This window comes from Pithys albifrons, unplaced genomic scaffold (assembly GCF_047495875.1).
Source record: "Pithys albifrons albifrons isolate INPA30051 unplaced genomic scaffold, PitAlb_v1 scaffold_42, whole genome shotgun sequence".
Classification (NCBI taxonomy): domain Eukaryota; kingdom Metazoa; phylum Chordata; class Aves; order Passeriformes; family Thamnophilidae; genus Pithys; species Pithys albifrons.
In genome coordinates this window covers 1-19,878 of record NW_027286057.1, presented here as the reverse complement: position 1 = coordinate 19,878, position 19,878 = coordinate 1, and the positions used below count along the sequence as shown (strand labels likewise).

General features: G+C 65.0%; 2 protein-coding genes across 2 annotated transcripts; one reads left to right on the top strand and one right to left on the bottom strand.

The window, feature by feature from the left end:
• The first annotated feature begins 249 nt into the window (after positions 1–249).
• HNRNPA1 (heterogeneous nuclear ribonucleoprotein A1) lies at positions 250–9,766 on the top strand. The gene is made up of 10 exons (XM_071581793.1): positions 250–351; positions 1,768–1,884; positions 4,044–4,190; positions 5,233–5,443; positions 6,156–6,248; positions 6,364–6,456; positions 7,222–7,395; positions 8,157–8,279; positions 8,928–8,987; positions 9,680–9,766. The coding sequence occupies exons 1-9, from the start codon at positions 337–339 to the stop codon at positions 8,978–8,980; spliced, it is 1,026 nt and encodes a 341-aa protein (XP_071437894.1). The 5' UTR covers positions 250–336; the 3' UTR covers positions 8,981–8,987; positions 9,680–9,766.
• NFE2 (nuclear factor, erythroid 2) lies at positions 9,661–16,858 on the bottom strand. Its single transcript, XM_071581770.1, has 6 exons — positions 16,779–16,858; positions 14,785–14,822; positions 13,999–14,088; positions 11,860–13,182; positions 11,205–11,316; positions 9,661–9,971 (listed from the first exon to the last, which is right to left on the bottom strand). The coding sequence occupies exons 2-6, from the start codon at positions 14,797–14,799 to the stop codon at positions 9,661–9,663; spliced, it is 1,851 nt and encodes a 616-aa protein (XP_071437871.1). The 5' UTR covers positions 14,800–14,822; positions 16,779–16,858.
• Between the last annotated feature and the right edge of the window lie 3,020 nt (positions 16,859–19,878).

The following is a 19,878-nucleotide window of genomic DNA, read 5'->3' as shown; positions in this document are numbered from 1 at the left end:
TGGAAGTGCCGTCACCCAATCAGCGCGCAGCGAGGGCGGGACTGGGTTGAGCTCAACCAACCAGCGCGCGGGGTGCGGGCGGGGCGCGGCGCTGCGGCCAATAGGAACGAGGCGGTGAGAGGCGTCGTCCAATGGGAGCGGGTGCGGGGGCGCGGCGCGGCCAATGGCGCGGCGCGGGGGGCGTGTCCGGCGGCGGGGGCGGCGGGTGAGGCGGCGGCGCGCGCAGCGCTCGGCCCCTTTCCCGTGTCGGCCCTCGCAGAGGGAGCATCGCCCGCCGCCGCCGCCCGCCCGCCCGCCCCGCCCCGCCCGCCCCGCGCCGCCGCCGCCGCCGCCGCCATGGCCAAGGCCGAGGTCAGACTCTGCGCCCCCTTTTCCCGCCGCTCCCCCCGCGCCGTTCCCGGGATGGATCAACCCCCCCCCCCCCCCCTTCCCCTCAGCGGCGCCGCGCGGGCCCCGCGGGTTCGCACCGCGCATGCGCGCGCCGGGCCGGCCCCCGCCGCGCTGCCACTGCGCAGGCGCCGTGGGGTGGGGTGGGGGGGTCTTGGGGGGGGGGGATGGAGAAGGGAAAAGGGGGAGGGTCACCCCCCAAACCCACACGAAGAGAGACCCCCCCCACCGCTCCATCATCGCCGTGAGACACCGAGCGCTCCTCCCGCGCCCGCCCGCGGGCCACGTGCGCGTTCTTTGTGTCGAGAGGGATTGCGGGGGGGTCCCAAAAATCAAGGGCTGGGGAGGGGGGGCTACAGAAAGGGGGGTTTGGTGGGAGGTTTGAGGGGGTGTCGGGGTCCTGAAATAGGGGTTGGGGAAGGCTGGAGGTGATGGGCTCTAAAATAGGGGTGGGGGTCCAAAAGGAGGGGCTTGGGGGGTGAAGGGACTTGAGAGCCTGGGGGGTCCCGAAATTAAGGGGTGGGGGATTCAAGGGGGGTTTGGGCCCCAAAATCGGGGCTGGGGGTCCTGTTGGGATCAGGGCAGGCCCCCAGGGATGGGGCTGGGGGGTTCAAGGGGTTGTGGGACCCAAAAATAGAGTTTGGGGGCTCCAAAAATAGGGTCTGGGGGACTAAAGGCTTGGGGGGCTTCAGAAATAGGCACTGGGGGTGCTCTGGGGCCTGGAGGGGCCTTGAATTGGGCCTGGGGGACTTGGGGGTTTGGGCAGCCCCAAAAATGGGGGCTGGGGAGACTCAGGGGCCTGGTGGGTCCCAAAAATAAAGGAGTCTTGAGGGGTCCCTTTGAGGCCAAGGTGGCCCCCAGGGGTGGGGGTTGAGTGGACTCAGGAGCCTGGTAGAGCCCAAAAATAGGGAGGCTCCAAAAAGAGGGGCTGGTGGGCCCCAAAAATGGGGTCTGAGGGAGACATGAGGATTCTTGTGAGTCCAAGGTGCCCCTCCAGGGTCTGCAGGAACTTGGGGGTCTCTCTGGGACCAGGGATGGGGCTGGGGGGGCTCAGGGGCTGGGGGCCTCCCAGGCAGGAAGTCTGTGTATACTCAGGGACCTGGTTGGCCCCAAAAATAGGGATTGGGGGGCTCCAAGAACAGGGGCTGGGGGGATCTGGGGTACCTTAGGGAGAAGGTGCCCCCCCAGATGGGACTTGGGATGTGGTGGGCCCCAAAATGGGGAATGAGGAGGCACTTTGGGGTGTCAGGACCTTCCTGGAGCATTGGGGGTCCCAGGGATCCCAGGTCAGAGGTTTGGGGGGGTTGGAGTGTCTCCAGTTGGGGTTCAGAGGGGTCCAGCCCCCCCATTGACCCCCTGGCTCCCCAAACCCACCCCCAGTCCCCGAAGGAGCCGGAGCAGCTCCGGAAGCTTTTCATCGGCGGCCTCAGCTTTGAAACCACAGATGAGAGTCTGCGCAGCCACTTCGAGCAGTGGGGGACCCTGACCGACTGTGTGGTGAGACCCTCGGGCCCCTGAGACCCCCCCTGAGGCCCCCCTGAGAGCCCCAGACCCACCTGGGGCACCGAAACCCACCCTGAGACCCCCAGACCTGCCATGGACACCCAAACCCACCCTGAGACCCACCCTGAGAGCCCCAGACCCACCTGGGGCACTGAAACCCACCCTGAGAGCCCCAGACCCACCTGGGGCACCCAAACCCACCCTGAGACCCCAGACCCACCCTGAGACCCCAAACACACCCTGACCGACTGTGTGGTGAGACCCTCGGGCCCCTGAGACCCCCCAGACCCATCTGGGGCACCCAGACCCACCCTGAGACCCCAAACACACCCTGACCGACTGTGTGGTGAGACCCTCGGGCCCCTGAGACCCCCCAGACCCATCTGGGGCACCCAAACCCACCCTGAGACCCCCCAGACCCACCCTGAGACCCCCCCAGACCCACCTGGGGCACCGAAACCCACCCTGAGACCCCCCCAGACCTACCAGGGACACCCTGACCGACTGTGTGGTGAGACCCTGGGGCACCCAAACCCACCCTGAGACCCCCCCAGACCCACCCTGAGAGCCCCAGACCCACCTGGGACACCCAAACCCACCCTGAGACCCCCAGACCTGCCATGGACACCCAAACCCACCCTGAGACCCCCCCAGACCCACCTGGGGCACCGAAACCCACCCTGAGACCCCCCCCAGACCCACCCTGAGAGCCCCAGACCCAACTGGGACACCCAAACCCACCCTGAGACCCCCCCCCAGACCCGCCCTGAGACCCCAAACCCACCCTGAGACCCCCAGACCTACCAGGGACACCCTGACCGACTGTGTGGTGAGACCCTCGAGCCCCTGAGACCCCCCCAGACCCACCTGGGACACCCAAAACCACCCTGAGACCCCCAGACCTACCACGGACACTCAAACCCACCCTGAGACCCCGAAACACACCTGGGACACCCAGACCCACCCTGAGACCCCCCCAAAACCCACCCTGAGACTCCAAACACACTCTGAGACCCCCAGACCCACCTGGGACACCCAAACCCACCCACAGACCCCCAAACCTCCCCAGGACCCTGTGATTGAGTGTGTGGTGAGACCCCAAACCACATCCTGGGGTGCCCCAACCTCATCCAGACCACAGTCACAGCCCTGGGACCCCCAGATTCCCCTTGGACCTGCAATCTCCTCCCCTTTAGCTGTGTGTGACTCCCTTCACTGCCCTGTAAATGTTCCCTCCCCTGTTCCTTCTGGCTGTTTCCCCTCATCTCTGTCTGTGTGTGTGTCTGTGTCTCCTCACCTGCATTACCTGTCCAGGTCCCCTCTCCTGTCCCCTCTCCCTTGGCTGTGTCTTCCCTCACCTGGACACATCTTCTCTCCTGTGTCCCTGTCCATATTCCCTCACCTGTGTCTTGTTTCTTGTCCCTTCCCTGTCCCCTCATCTGTGTCCATATGCCTTGTACATGTCCCGTCTTCCTATGCCCTCCCCTGTCCCCTCCCCTGTGCCCCCTGCTGTCCCCTGCCCTGTGTCCCTCCCCTGTGCCCCTGTCCCTGACGTGCTGTGCCCCTGGCTGTCCCCTGCCTCTGTCCCCTGTCCCCTCCCCTGTGCCCCCTGCTGTCACCTGTCCTGTGTCCCTCCCCTGTGCCCCTGTCCCCTGCCCCTATCTCTGATGTGCTGTGTCCCTGTCCCCTGCTCCTGTCCCGTGTCCCTCTCCTGTCCCCTGCCCCTATTCCTGATGTGCCCCTGTCCCCTGCTGTTCCCTATTTCTGACGTGCTGTGCCCCTGTCCCTGTCCCCTGCTGCCCCTGGCCCTGTCCCTGATGTGCCATACCTCCGTCCCTGTCCCTGTCCCCTGTCCCCTGCTGTTCCCTATCCCTGACGTGCCGTACCCCTGTCCCTGTCCCCTGTCCCTGTCCCCTGCTGTCCCTGACGTGCCGTACCCCTGTCCCCTGTCCCTGTCCCCTGCTGTCCCTGACGTGCTGTGCCCCTGTCCCTGTCCCCTGTCCCTGTCCCCTGCTGTCCCTGACGTGCCGTACCCCTGTCCCCTGTCCCTGTCCCCTGCTGTCCCTGACGTGCTGTGCCCCTGTCCCTGTCCCCTGCCCCTGTTGTGCCCTGTCCCTGTCCCCTGGTGTCCCTGACGTGCCGTGCCCCCCCAGGTGATGCGGGACCCCAACACGAAGCGCTCGCGGGGCTTTGGCTTCGTCACCTACTCGTCGGTGGAGGAGGTCGATGCGGCCATGAACGCGCGGCCACACAAGGTGGACGGGAGGGTGGTGGAGCCCAAGAGGGCCGTGTCCAGAGAGGTGAGTGAGGGGCTGGGGGGGCTTAGCTGTGTCCAGAGAGGTGAGTGAGGGGCTGGGGGGGCTTAGCTGTGTCCAGAGAGGTGAGTGAGGGGCTGGGCTGTGTCCAGAGAGGTGAGTGAGGGGCTGGAGGGGCTGGGCTGTGTCCAGAGAGGTGAGTGAGGGGCTGGGCCGTGTCCAGAGAGGTGAGTGAGGGGCTGGAGGGGCTGGGCTGTGTCCAGAGAGGTGAGTGAGGGGCTGGGGGGGCTGGGCCGTGTCCAGAGAGGTGAGTGAGGGGCTGGGGGGGCTTAGCTGTGTCCAGAGAGGTGAGTGAGGGGCTGGAGGGGCTGGGCTGTGTCCAGAGAGGTGAGTGAGGGGCTGGGACCCCTGACTGGGGGCTTGGGGTGAGGGGGGAGTGTGGGACCCCCATGGAGGGGACACTGAGATGTACAGGGAACTGGGGGCTTCTGGTGGGGGGAAAGGCTGGGACTTCTTGGGGATCAAACTTCACTGCAGGGAAAGGGTCTGAGAGCTGGGGGGCCCTTGAACCCCAGTGGGGGGGACACTGGGAGCTCAGGTGGGGGCAGGCCTGGAGAATGGGGTCTGGGGTCACCACAATCCTGGGGTCACCTCCCTGAGCTTAATTAAACCCTGGGGACACCTCCCTGAGCTCCACTAAACCCTGGAGACACCTCCCTGAGCTTCATTAAACCCTGGGGACACCTCCTTGGGCTCCATTAAACCCTGGGGACACCTCCTTGGGCTCCATTAAACCCTGGGGACACCTCCTTGGGCTCCATTAAACCCTGGGGACACCTCCTTGGGCTCCATTAAACCCTGGGAACCCCTCCCTGAGCTCCATTAAACTCTGGGGACACCTCCCTGAGCTCTATTAAACCCTGGGGACACCTCCTTGGGCTCCCCAAAACCCTGGGGACACCTCCCTGGGCTCCCCTAAGCCCCAGTGCCCTCCATGTCCTGGGATGTCCTCAGTGGTGCCGGGTCAGACCCAGCACTCCCGGAGCCTTTTCCCACCTGTCCCATTCCATGATTTCCCCCATGCCAGGACTCACAGCGACCAGGTGCCCACCTGACAGTGAAGAAGATCTTCGTGGGGGGCATCAAGGAGGACACAGAGGAGCATCACCTGCGGGACTATTTTGGGCAGTACGGCAAGATCGAGGTCATCGAGATCATGACCGACCGCGGCAGCGGCAAAAAACGCGGCTTCGCCTTCGTCACCTTCGACGACCACGACTCGGTGGACAAGATTGTCAGTGAGTCCTGGGGGGGTCTGTGCACCCCCCTGTGCCACACCCTGGGGGGCCAAGGAGGGGACAGGGTGGAGATAAGGATGGCACAGGAGTGGGAGGGAGCAGGGACAGGAAGGAATGAGATGGAGACAGGGACAGGATGAAGGGAACAGAAGGGACAGGATGGGAACAGGAAGGGACAAGACAGGGGCAGGATGGGGAGAAAACAGCCAGGGAAGGGACAGGATGGGAACAGGAATGGGCAAGACAGGGGCAGGATGGGGAGAAGGATGGAGGGGAGAAAATAGCCAGGGAAAGGACAGGAATGGACAAGACACAGGGGCAGGATGGGGAGGAGGATGGAGGGGAGAAAACAGCCAGGGAAGGGACAGGATGGGAACAGGAATGGGCAAGACAGGGGCAGGATGAGGAGAAGGATGGAGGGCAGAAAACAGCCAGGGAAGGGACAGGATGGGAACAGGAAGGGGCAGGCTGGGGAGATGGAGGGGACAGGGACAAGATGGGGAGAAGGATTGAGGGGTGGAGCAGTCAAGGTAGGAACAGGATTGGGTTGAGAACATGCGACAGATGGAGTGAGGTGAGGGACACACAGGCACTGGGACAGGATGGGAAATGGAGGGGGCAGGATGGAACGGCCATGGAGGGCCAGGGTGGACTCTGGAGAGCAGCCCAGAGCTGGAGCTCCCCCTGAGCCCTCACTGTGCCCCCCCCACAGTCCAGAAGTACCACACGGTGAACGGGCACAACTGCGAGGTGCGCAAGGCGCTGTCCAAGCAGGAGATGGCGAGTGCCTCTGCCAGCCAGCGAGGTGAGCCCCCCGCCCGCGCCCCGGCCTGGCCCCCAGCCCCAACTGTGGCTGCACGCGCTGCCTGTGCTGTGCCTAAAGGCTGTGCCCCCCCCCCCGCCGCCCCCTCCCCTCTTAGGCCGCAGCGGCTCCGGGAACTTCGGCGGTGGCCGCGGAGGTGGATTCGGCGGGAACGACAACTTCAACCGCGGCGGCAACTTCGGTGGCCGTGGTGAGTGAGGGGGGACCCTCCCGACACCAACTGGGACCTGCTGAGAGCCACTGGGGGCAATTAGGACCCATGGGGACCCATTGGGATCTACCAGGATCCACTGGGACTTAAAAGGCCCACTGGGAGCTACTGGGACCCCCTGGGAACCACTAGAACCTACTGGGGCTCACCAGGCCCTACTAGAACCTGGTGGGACCCACTGGGACATAGAGGGACCCACCAGGATCCACTGGGACTTGCTGAGTCCCACTGGGAGCTATTGAGACCCCCTGGGAACCACCAAAACCCACTGGGACATGGGGGGACCCATTGGGATCTACTAGGACTTACTGAGTCCCACTGGGAGCTACTGAGACCCACTGAGACATGGAGGGACCCACTGGGATCTACTGGGACCCATTGGGGCCCACTGGGCTCTGTGGGGACCCACCAGGATCTACTGGGACTCATGGAGACCCACTGGGCTCTGTAGGGATCCACTGGGATCTACTGGGACTTACTGAGTCCCACTGGGAGCTACTGAGACCCAGTGAGACCCACTGAGACATAAAGGGACCCACTGGGATCTACTGGGACCCATTGGGCCCCACTGGGCTCTGTGGGAACCCACTGGGATCTACTGGGACTTACTGAGTCCCACTGGGAGCTACTGAGACATAGAGGGACCCACTGGGATCTACTGGGACCCATCAGCCCTTGGGATCCCCCAGGACCCCCTGGGTGGGCTCTCCTGGGCCCCCCTGACCCCCGTCCCCCCACGTGCAGGTTACGGGGGCGGCGGCGGCCCCGGCTACTCGGGGGGTAACCGCGGCTACGGCGGCAGCGGCTCCTACGACGGCTACAACAACGGCGGTGGCTTCGGCGGCGGCAGCGGCGGGCGGAGACCGGCCCGGGGGCCAGCGCTGGCCGTGCGCAACGGGCTGGGCGAGGCGGGCTCAGGTGGGACCCCCTGGCACTGCCGGGGCACCCCCAGGGGCTGGGGGGCACCGCCGGTTAGAGCTGCACCCGGTTCAGCCTCTCCCAGGCCTCGGGGCTCCCAGTTAAACCACCCCAGAACTCCTGGTTAAACCCCTCCCACCCCTCTGGGCTCCCAGTTAAACCACCCCAGAACTCCTGGTTAAACCCCTCCCAGGCCTCGGGGCTCCCAGTTAAGCCACTCCTGGTTAAACCCCTCGCACCCCTCGGGGCTCCCAGTTAAACCACTCCTGGTTAAACCCCTCCCACCCCTCGGGGCTCCCAGTTAAGCCACTCCTGGTTAAACCTCTCCCACCCCTCGGGGCTCCCAGTTAAGCCACTCCTGGTTAAACCCCTCGCACCCCTCTGGGCTCCCACTTAAACCATTCCTGCTTAAACCCCTCCCAAGCCTCTGGGCTCCCAGTTAAACCACTCCAGAGCTCCCAGTTACACCTCACCCAGGCCTCTGGGCTCCCAGTTGAACCACTCCTGGTTAAACCCCTCCCACCCCTCTGGGCTCCCAGTTAAGCCACTCCTGGTTAAACCCCTCCCATCCCTCTGGGCTCCCAGTTAAACCACTCCTGTTAAACCTCTCCCAGGCCTTGGGCCACCCCCAGCCCTTGGTAGCCCTGATCTCCTGTGTCTCCCCCAACACTCTGGGTGCCCCCCTACTCAGCCAATCCCTGGGGTGCCCCCCATTCCTCCCCATCCCTGGGGTGCCCCCCTGACCCTGTTTCCCCCTCCAGGCAGCAATTTTGGGGGCGGGGGCAGCTACAACGACTTCGGCAGCTACAACAACCAGGCCTCCAGTTTCGGGCCCATGAAGGGCGGCAGCTTCGGGGGGCGCAGCTCGGGGCCCTACGGGGGCGGTGAGTGGGGGGCTCTCACATACCCTGGGGGGTCAGGAGGGGCTCTACAGGGGCACTGAGTGGGTGGGAGGGACCCTAAAATACCCTGGAGGGGCAGCTCGGGGCCCTACGGGGGCGGTGAGTGGGGGGCTCTCACATACCCTGGGGGGTCAGGAGGGGCTCTACAGGGGCACTGAGTGGGTGGGAGGGACCCTCAAATACCCTGGAGGGGCAGCTCGGGGCCCTACGGGGGCGGTGAGTGGGGGGCTCTCACATACCCTGGGGGGCAGTGAGTGGGGGGGACCCTCAAATACCTTGGGGGAATCTGGAGGGGCATCTCAGGGCCCTGCAGGGGTGGTGATGGGGAATACAGACCCCAAAAATCACCTCAGGGGACCTCACAATGTCCTGGGGGGGCTGGGGTGGGGGTGGGGGGCAGCTTTGGGAGGGTCCCTATTGGGTGATGGAATGGGGGGAGCCCAAAAATATCCTGGAGGGTCCCCAGAATGTCCTGGGTGGGACCCTGAAGTGTCCTGGGGGGGCAGCTTTGGGGGGTTCAGCCTGGAGGGGGCAGCTCTGGGCCCTACAGGGATGGTGAGTCCTGAGAGGGGAGCCCAAAGTGTCCCCAAATGTCTGGAGGTCCCTGAATTGTCCTCCTTTGGTCCCCAGGTGGCTACGGCAGCTCCAGTGGCGGCAGCTACGGAGGAGGGAGGAGGTTTTAATGGCCAGGTGAGGGGAAAAGGGGGGAAAAGGGAAAAGGGGAAAGGGGGGAGAAAAAAGGGGAAAGGAAATTAAATGGTTGGGGAGGAAATTAACAGGTTAAAAAAAAAGGTTGGAAGAAAATAGTGAGAGAAAAGTGGGGCAAAAGTGGGAAAACGTTTGGGGAAATGTCAGGGAAAATGGAAAAAAAAATGTGGGGGCAATAAAGGTTGGAAAATGATGGGGGAAAGATTAATAAATGGGCCAGTTTGTGACCTAAATATGGGACAAAGGTTGGAGAAAAGGGAAAAGATCAGGCAAAAAGACTGGAGAAAAGATTTGGGATGAGATGGAGGAAAAATGAGAAGAGATTTCAAGTTGGAAGAGTATTGAGAAAATGAAGTGGAAAAAAAACGGGGAGGAAAGATTAAAAATGGGAAAAAGATGAGGAAAGAAAAAGATTGAGAAAAGTATTTGAAAGAAAGATTAGGAAAAAGGAGAAAAGGACTGAAAAGTGATGAAGAAAAAAGAGAAAAGATGGAAAGGTTGGAAAAAGATTGAAGGAAAAGATGAAAACTAGGAGAAAAATGGGAAAACAGGCAGAGGTTGGAGAAAAGGGCTGGAAAACAGGAAAAGGGCTGGAAAACTGGGAAAGGGTCGGGAAGGGCTGGGAAAGGACCTTTCCCGGGCGAGGGAAGCACTTCTAACTCTGCCGTTTCCAGGCCGGCGCTCCCTGATCCTCCCGTGTCGTCCCCAGGACCCGGAGCCGGGCGGGAGCGGGGCCGGGGCTGGAGCCGGAGCTGGAGCCCCCCGGGACCGCCCCTGGAGCCCCCCGGGACCGCCCCTGGAGCCCCCCGGGACCGCCCCTGGAGCCCCCCGGGCCGCCCCCGGGACCGCCCCGGCCCCCGCCCCCGGGGCTGGCCGTGGTCGCCGTGTCCAGGTCCCCGTAGTTCCGTGCGGAGCCTCCCGCACCGCCGGGGTCGCTCCCGGCCGTGTCCCGCCGTGTGTCCTGTACTGCCCACCCCCAGACCCCCCACCCTGGACGCTCAATAAATGTCTCTCTTGGTTTTTTTTTTTTAAATTATTATTTTTTAATATTTTTTAAAGGCTTTTTTTTTTTTTCTCTTCTGGGCGCTCATCTCCCCATCTGCACCACCCTCCTCCCCATTGGGTACCTCAGCTGTCAATCACAGCCTGGCTCCTCCCCGTGTCCCCAAAGTGTCCCCATGGCTTTGCCCGCCCCCCCCCCTCCCCACTAATTCCCACCTTCCCTTTTGTAGGAGCCGCCGGCACCGGGATTGGAGCCCGCGGAGGTGAGCGGGGGGGACACGGGGGGGCCATGGGGACACCCAGGGCAGGGTCACCCCCCCCAGAACTGTCCCACCCCCCCAGCGCCCGCGGGACCCCCCGGTGCCCTCAATAAAAGGGTATTTTTGTACCTGTGTCCCGTGTGTGGGGACAGGGAGGGGGACACGGACAGGATGGGGACAAGGATGGAGGGGACAGGATGGGGACAAGGATGGAGGGGACAGGATGGGGTGGGGACTTGGGACAGGTGGGACTGAGGGACACAGTGGCACTGGGATAGGATGGGAAATAGTGGAGATGGAGGAGACAGGGATGGAGCTGGGGACAAGGGTGGAGCAGCCATGGAGGGGACAGAGGGGACGGGGACACTGAGGAACAGCACAGGGATGGAGGGGACAGGGGGGACACTGAGGAACAGCACAGGGACAGGGAGACACAAGAACAGCACAGGGATGGAGGGGACAGGGGGGACACTGAGGAACAGCACAGGGACAGGAGGGGACAGGGGGGACACTGAGGAACAGCACAGGGACGGGGGACACTGAGGAACAGCGGAGGGGACAGGAGGACACTGAGGAACAGCACAGGGACAGGGGGACACAAGAACAGCACAGGGATGGAGGGGACAGGGGGGACACTGAGGAACAGCACAGGGACAGGAGGGGACAGGGGGGACACTGAGGAACAGCACAGGGACAGGAGGGGACAGGGGGGACACTGAGGAACAGCACAGGGACAGGAGGGGACACTGAGGAACAGCACAGGGACAGGGGGGACACTGAGGAACAGCACAGGGATAGGAGGGGACAGGGGGGACACTGAGGAACAGCACAGGGACAGGAGGGGACAGGCTGGAGCCAAAGCAGGAGGGAGCAGGTTGGGTGAGGCTGCCTTGGGTGGGGCGCCTGGTCTGGGAACCCGAGGGGGGCCATGTGTCACCTGGAGGTGACAGGGACAGGTGATGGGCAGGTGAGGGGTTGATGGTGCCCTGGGGTGACCAGGATGTGTCACTGGGGTGAGGGAGGTGACAAAGTGGGGACACCTCCTTGACCTGGGGGGACAGAGGGAGATGGATATGACAGGAATGTGTCACCCCAGGGTGACATGAGAGGACAGACACAAGAGGTTTCAGAGCAGGTTTATTGTGTTTGCAGGGGTGGCAGTGACAGTGTCCCCAGAGTGTCCCCACAGCCAGGGCAGGGCTGGGGGGTGCAGGGGGGGCTCCCAAGGGTGTCCTGGGGGTCTGTGGAGGGGGGGGGGGTGTCACCCAAGGCCCCTGTCACTCCCCTGGCCCAGGGGCCACATCCTCGAGTGTCCCCAGCACCTGCTGTGTGACCCTTCCCAAGTCCCTTTGTGTGTCCCCATCCCTGTCCCTCACTGCCCCCAACACCTGGGAGGTGACACTGCCCAGGTCCCTGTGTGTGTCCCTGTCCCCAAGTGTCCCCAGCACATCATGTGTGACCCAGGCCAGCTCCCTGTTTGGGGTCTGGTCACTGAGTGTCCCCAGGTCCCTGTGTGTGTCCCCATCCCCAAGTGCTCCCAGCACCTGGGAGGTGACACCGTGTGTGTCCCTGTCCCCGAGTGCCCCCAGCACCTGGGAGGTGACACCGTGTGTGTCCCTGTCCTCGAGTGCCCCCAACACCTGGGAGGTGACACCGTGTGTGTCCCTGCCCTCGAGTGCCCCCAACACCTGGGGGGTGACACCGTGTGTGTCCCTGTCCTCGAGTGCCCCCAACACCTGGGAGGTGACACCGTGTGTGTCCCTGTCCCCAAGTGCCCCCAACACCTGGGGGGTGACACTGCCCAGCTCCTCATGTGGGTCCCCATCCCCAAACACCCCCATGACCCTCTGAGTGCCCCGTGGGGTCCCCTCCCTGTCCCCAAGCGCCGCTGTCCCCGCGGGGGTGACACTGTTGGTGTCCCCGTTGCTCAGAGCGCCCATGACCTCCCGCGTGACCCTCTCCAGCTGCCCGCGGAGGGTGCCCAGTGCCCGCTGTGCGTGTCCCCGTGCCCGCAGCAGCCGCTCCCGCTCCCTGCCCAGCCGGCACAGCTCTGCCCTCAGTCCGGCGATGGCCTCGAGCCGGCGCCGCCGGCACCGCTGGGCCGCCACCTTGTTCCTGCCGCGGCGCCGGATGTCCCGGCACAGCGCCAGCTGCGCGCCCGACGCCCGTGCCCGCGCCAGGATGGCCTTCAGGTCCTCCACGGGCAGTGACACGATGGCCTCGGGCGCCAGGGGCAGCGCCAGCGCCAGGGCACGGCGGCGGTCACGGCTGCCGGGGATGGCGGTGGCACCGGTGACGGTGATGGCACCGGTGATGCCGCCGTTGGCACCGTGGTCGGTGCCACCGTGATGGTGCCGCAGGTTCATGGTGGGCTCAGGCACCAAGGGCGGTGCCAGGGACAGTGTCTGGTGCCAGTTGTGGCCACTGGTGACACCGGTACTGCTGTTGTCACCGGTGCCACCGTCACTGGTGTCACTGCCGTGGCGGTGCTGCAGGTTCATGGTGGCCTCGGGCGCCAAGGGCAGTGCCAGGGACAGCGGGTGGTGCTGGTTGTGGCCACCAGTGAGAGCACTGTCACCATTGCCACCAATGCCATGGCGGGGGGCACTGTTGTCACCGTTGTCACCACTTGTGCCACCGTGGTGGTGCTGCAGGTTCACCAAGGCCTCGGGTGCCACGGGCAGTGCCAGGGACAGTTCCTGGCGCTGGTCACGGCCACCAGTGCCACCTCTGGTGTCCCCATTGTCACTGCTGTGGTGCTGCTGCAGCACTGGAGGGAAGGGGGGTGGGAAAGGAGGGGTGGGGAAAGGGGAAGGAAAAGGAGGGGAGAAATGGGGGGCACAGGGGGGGAAAGGGGGAGTGGGGACAGGGTAAAAAGGGGGGTCCCCTGGGGGGTCCGATGGCACATCCAGGCCCTGGGGGGAGAAAGGGGAGTCAGGGGGGGCACAGTGGGGGGCTCTGGGGGCAAAGGGAGTACAGGGGGGGCTTCTCACAGGGCAGGGGGTACAATGGGGGCTCTCAGGGGGCAGTGAGGGTGGGGAGGGGGCTCTGCCAGCACAGTGGGGGGTACAATGGGGGGCTCTCAGGGGGCAGCGAGTGTGGGGAGGGGGCTCTGCCAGCACAGTGGGGGGTACAATGGGGGGCTCTCAGGGGGCAGCGAGTGTGGGGAGGGGGCTCTGCCAGCACAGTGGGGGGTACAATGGGGGGCTCTCAGGGGGCAGCGAGTGTGGGGAGGGGGCTCTGCCAGCACAATGGGGGGTACAATGGGGGTTCTCAGGGGGCAGTGAGGGTGGGGAGGGGGCTCTGCCAGCACAGTGGGGGCTCTCAGGGGGCAGTGAGTGTGGGGAGGGGGCTCTGCCAGCACAGTGGGGGCTCTCGGGGCAGTGAGGGTGGGGAGGGGGCTCTGCCAGCACAGTGGGGGCTCTCAGGGGGCAGTGAGGGTGGGGAGGGGGCTCTGCCAGCACAGTGGGGGGTACAATGGGGGCTCTCAGGGGGCAGTGAGTGTGGGGAGGGGGCTCTGCCAGCACAGTGGGGGGTACAATGGGGGGCTCCCAGGAGGAAGGGGGTGCAGAGGGAGGGGTCTGAGGGGGGTGGGTGCACTGGGGGGATATTGGGGGCTCATGGAGGGGGCACAGGCTGGGCAATGGCCTATACAGGTGTGGGGCGTGGCCTTGGGAGGGTGTGACGGGGGCGTGGCCAACATGGGCGTGGCCAATATGGGCGTGGCTCACCTGCAGCTCAGTGAGGGACAGGATCTCCTGCCACGTGACCTCCACCTCGACCGGGGGCGGGGCCAAAGCCGGGCCACGCCTCCCCAGCACCTGCAGGAGCCTCTGATTGGTGAGGGTGGGGCCTGGCCCCGCCCCTTTGCACCCCCCGGGTCCTGCAGCCACGCCCCTAAACCCCCCTGATCCTCCACGCCCCCAGACCCCTCTGGGACCCCCCAGACCCCCCCCAATGCCCCCCCAGACGCCTCTGGGACTCCCAAATCAACCCCAATATCCAGACCCCCCCTGGGATCCCCCGAAACCCAACCAAATACCCCTCCCAGACCCTTCTGGGACCCCTCAAATCCCCCCAATACCCCCCAGACCCCTCTGGGACCCCCCAAATCCCCCCAATACCCCCCAGACCCCTCTGGGACCCCCCAAATCCACTCCAATACCCCTCCCCAGACCCCTCTGGGACCCCCCAAATCCACCCCAATACCCCTCCAGACCCCTCTGGGACTCCCCAAATCAACCCCAATACCCCTCCAGACCCCTTTGGGACCCTCCAAATCCATCCCAACACCCCCCATCCTTCCCTTTGCCCCTAAAACACCACCCGAGACCCCCCCAAACCTGCTTATCCCCAAGACCCTCCCCAGCCCCACTGTACCCCCCCCATGACCCCCTTACCCACCAGGGCCCCCCAGATCCCGCAATTCCCACTGCCCAAACCCCCCCGTGCCACTCCAGTGCCCCAGTTACCCCTCCCCAGACCCCCCAGGCCCCCCCAGGACCCCCCCCTCTCACCTCGGGGTCCCCCATGGCCGGAGCTGCAGCGTCTCCTCCTGCAGCCCCAAAATCGGGGGGTTATCGCCCACCCTGGGGTGGGGGACACCCACTGACCCACCCAGGTTGTTGAGGGGGGCACCCCCACCACCCCCAACTTCTCATTTGGGGGGTGTCTGGGTGTCCCCACCCTTGGGTGCCCCCCCCGGGGTGGGTCAGGGCGTGTCTCACCCCCCTTGGAGCCCCTCCCAGTCATTGCCCAATTGCAGGGACGTTGCACAAGCAGCGACCGACGGGTCCCACCCGTGACTGGACGGGGGGGACACCCCCTGTCACACCCTGTCACCCCCTGTCACACCCCGGGTCACCCCTGGTGTCACCCCCTGTCACAGCCCTGGGTCACCCCTGGTGTCACCCCCTGTCACACCCCAGGTCACCCACAGTGTCACCCCCTGTCTCTCCCCATCATCCCCCCCGTGTCACCCCCAATGTCACCTCCCCATCACCCCCCGTGTCACCCCCCCAGCATCACATCCTGCCACCCCCCTCTGTGTCACCCCTTGTCACCTCCCCATCCCAGTGTGACCCCCCCATGTCACAGCCTGTCACCCCTACCTGCCGTCACATCACACCCTGTCCCTCGGCGCTGTCACCTCCTGTCACCTCCCCCTCGCCCCCTGTCACCCCTCAGGTCACCCCGTGTCCCCCTCTGTGGTGACGGTGGCAGGGGAGGGAAGTTGTCCCCTCTGTCCCCCCCTGTGTCCCCCCCCATGTCCCCCCCCTCCCTCCCCCGCGGCCGTTGGGGCCGTTTCCGCCTGTTCCGTCCCAGGGCCCGGCACTGACAGCGGGAAAGGGGGAGCGGGACGGGGGGGGACACACGTGTGAGAGCACACACGTGTCAGAGCACACACATGTGAGAGCACACACGTGTCAGAGCACACACATGAACACACGTGTGAGAGCACACACATGTCAGAGCACACACGTGTGAGAGCACACACGTGTCAGAGCACACACGTGTCAGAGCACACACATGAACACACACGTGTCAGAGCACACACGTGTCAGAGCACACACATGTGAGAGCACACACGTGTGAGAGCACACACGTGTCAGAGCACACACATGAACACACACGTGTCAGAGCACACACATGTGAGAGCACACACGTGTCAGAGCACACACGTGTCAGAGCACACACGTGTCAGAGCACACACATGAACACACACGTGTCAGAGCACACACGTGTCAGAGCACACACACGTGAGAGCACACACGTGTCAGAGCACACACATGAACACACACGTGTCAGAGCACACACGTGTCACAGCACACACGTGAGAGCTCACACATGTCACAGCACACACATGAACACACATGTGAGAGAGCTCACACATGTCAGAGCACACACATGAACACACACACGTGTGCCCCAGTCTCGGGGTCCCTGGGCACACACTTGGGCACTGGTACAAGTCCCAAACACACCAACACACGGGCACACGTGTGCTCTGACACAACCCTGGGCGCACACACGCATGTTCACACACACATGTTCACACACACACACGTGTTCACACACACACATATGTTCACACACACGTGTTCACACACAATGTTCACACACACACATGTTCACACACACACGTGTGCTCTGGCACCCAGACCAGGCATGTTCCTGCCTCCAGTCCCCGGGCACACGTGTGTGCACCGATGCCCACACACGTGCTCTGGCACACGGGCACACACGTCCTCTCTGCTTGCACACGTGTGTGCCAACAGCCCCATCCCTGGGCACCGACACGGGCACCAACACATGGACACACCTGGCACACGTGTGTGCCCCTCCTGCTCACACGTGTGAGTCAATCCCCCCCCCGGGGCACACACCTGGCACACACGTGTGCCCTCCCCGGGCACACACCCCCCCTCCCATCCCTGTCACCCCCTCTGTGCCACCCCCGTCCCTGTCACACACCTGTGCCCTCCCTGCCACCCCCCGTGCCAGGACAAACCTGCTCCGGTGTGGGGACAGGGACAGGGACAGGGACAGGGACAGGGACAGGGACAGGGACAGGGACAGGGACAGGCCCCACAGTGCCACCCCCAGCGTGGGCTGTGCCCGCCCTGGGGACACCCCGGGGACAACGAGGGGGGGGGACAGGAACCGGAGGGGGGGACACGGGAGGGGACGTGGGGACAGAGTTGGGGACAGAGTTGGGGACAGAGTTGGGGACATGGGGAGGGGATGGGGGGGACCCAGCTGGGGACAGGGGGACACAAAGGGGGCCATGGGGACATTGGAGGGGCACGGGGCGCGTGGGGACACAAACAGGGACAGGGATGGGGACAGGGACACGGGGCCACCGTGGGGGGACAGGGCAGGGCCACGCCGGGTGCCCCCCTGTGTCACCCCTGTCCCCTCCCCGCCCGGAAGCCACCGGCGGTTTCCCAACGCGGGGACAGGGGGGGGCACCCCCCGCCAGCGCTATCAGGGGGACACAGGGCATCCGGGTGGCACTGCCACCTCCCCCGGGGGCACTGTCACCTCCCCCGGGTGGCACTGCCACCTCCCCCGGGTGGCACTGTCACCTCCCCCAGGGGCACTGCCACCTCCCCAGGGGCACTGTCACCTCCCCCGGGGCACTGTCACCTCCCCCAGGGGCACTGCCACCTCCCCCGGGTGGCACTGTCACCTCCCGCAGGGGCACTGCCACCTCCCCCGGGGCACTGCCACCTCCCCAGGGGGCACTGTCACCTCCCCCGGGTGGCACTGTCACCTCCCCCGGGGCACTGCCACCTCCCCAGGGGCACTGTCACCTCCCCCGGGTGGCACTGTCACCTCCCCCAGGGGCACTGCCACCTCCCCCGGGTGGCACTGTCACCTCCCCCAGGAGCACTGCCACCTCCCCCGGGTGGCACTGTCACCTCCCCCCAGGAGCACTGCCACCTCCCCCGGGTGGCACTGTCACCTCCCCAGGGGCACTGTCACCTCCCCCAGGGGCATTGCGACATTCCACGGGTGGCACTGCCACCTCCCCCCGCTGGCATTGTCACCTTCCCGTGTCACTGCCCGGTCCTGGTGTGTTCCCCCTCCCAGCACCCCCCAATGTCCCCAATCCCCCCAATGTCCCCCCCAATGTCCTCCGATGTCCCCTCAAAGTCCCCCAATGTCCCCCAATGTGTCCTCAGTGTCCCCTCAAAGTCCTCCCAATGTCCCCAATCCCCCCAATGTCCCCCCCAATGTCCCCAGTGTCCCCCCCAATGTCCCCCCAATGTCCCCAATCCCCCCAATGTCCCCCCCCAATGTCCCCCCAATGTCCCCCCAATGTCCCCCCAAATGTCCCCAATCCCCCCCAATGTCCCCCCAATGTCCCCAATGTCCCCCCAATGTCCCCCAATGTCCCCCCAATGTCCCCCCAATGTCCCCAATCCCCCCCATGTCCCCCCAATGTCCCCCAATGTCCCCCCCCAATGTCCCCAATGTCCCCCCAATGTCCCCCAATGTCCCCCCAATGTCCCCAATCCCCCCAATGTCCCCCCAATGTCCCCCCAATGTCCCCAATCCCCCCAATGTCCCCCCCAATGTCCCCAGTGTCCCCCCAATGTCCCCCCCGAATGTCCCCCCAATGTCCCCCCAATGTCCCCCCAATGTCCCCCCCATGTCCCCCCCCAATGTCCCCCAATGTCCCCCCAATGTTCCCCAATGTCCCCCCAATGTCCCCCCCAATGTCCCCCCAATGTCCCCCCAAGTCCCCCCAATGTCCCCCCCAATGTCCCCAATCCCCCCAATGTCCCCCCAATGTCCCCCCCAATGTCCCCCCCAATTTCTCCAATCCCCCCAATGTCCCCCCAATGTCCCCCCCCATGTCCCCCCCAATGTCCCCAATCCCCCCCATGTCCCCCCCAATGTCCCCCAATCCCCCCCAATGTCCCCCAATGTCCCCAAAGGCCCCTCCAGGCCCCGCCCACAGGGGGCGTGGCTAATAGAAGAGGCGTGGCCACTGCAGCGAAATGACCGACCTCTTCCGGTCACGTGCTCGAGGGTACAGCCAATCACAACGCGGCTCCTGCAAAGGGGTGATGTCAGCGCTTCCCCGGTCGCCATGGCGACTACACCGCCCCCTCCACTTCCGGGGCGGGGCGATGCGCGGACTGACGGGTCTTTTCTCCAATCAGCGACCGTTGAGGGAAGGGCGGGAAAGCGAGGCCCGCCCACCGCGCGGAAGCGCGTCGTGATTGGTGCAGTGTGGTCCGTAATGGACCAATCATAGCGGAGAGGCGGTGCCAATGCGCGTGATTGGCAGGCGAGCAGCCAATGAGCGGAGGGCGCCCTTCCGGCTCCACGTCGGCAGCGGCGAGAGCAAAATGGAGGCGCTGGTGCTGGTACGGGAGGGACGGGGGGGACGGGACGGGGCAAGGGGCGAGCGGGGGGACGGGGCAGGAACCGGCCCGTGCAATGCTGGGCCAGTGCCAGGGCAGCGGTGGGGAGGGGGAAACCAGGGGGGGCAATGGGGGAAATGGGGGAGAAAGGGGGTGGGAAAGGGGAGGGGGCGAGGGGAGGGGAGGGGAGGGGAGGGGAGGGGGCGAGGGGGAGGGGAGGGGAGGGGAGGGGGGAAGGCAGGGGAGGGGAGGGAGGGGAGGGAGGGGGTGAGTGGGGCAGGGCAGGGGAGGGCACCGGGGGTTGATGGAGGAGCAAAGGGGGCACCACTGGGGGCAGAATGGCGGGGAACGGGGGCAGAAAAGGGAGGGGAAAGGGGTTGGAGCGGGGGGGGGACAGTGAGGGGGATGGGGGGCACTGGGGAGCACTGGGGGGCATCAGTGGGGGGATAATGGGGGGGACAACGGGGGGCGAAACTTGGGGGATGGCACTGAGGGGGCACTGGATCTGGGGTGGCCCTGGGTGACAGTGGGTGGCCCTGGGTGACAGTGGGTGGCTCTGGGTGGCCCTGGGTGGCCTTGGGTGGCCCTGGGTGGCTCTGGGTGACAGTGGATGGCCCTGGGTGGCAGTGGGTGAGAGTCGTGGCCCTGGGTGACAGTGGATGGCCCTGCGTGGCTCTGGGTGGCCCTGGGTGGCTCTGGGTGACAGTGGATGGCTCTGAGTGTCCCTGGTGT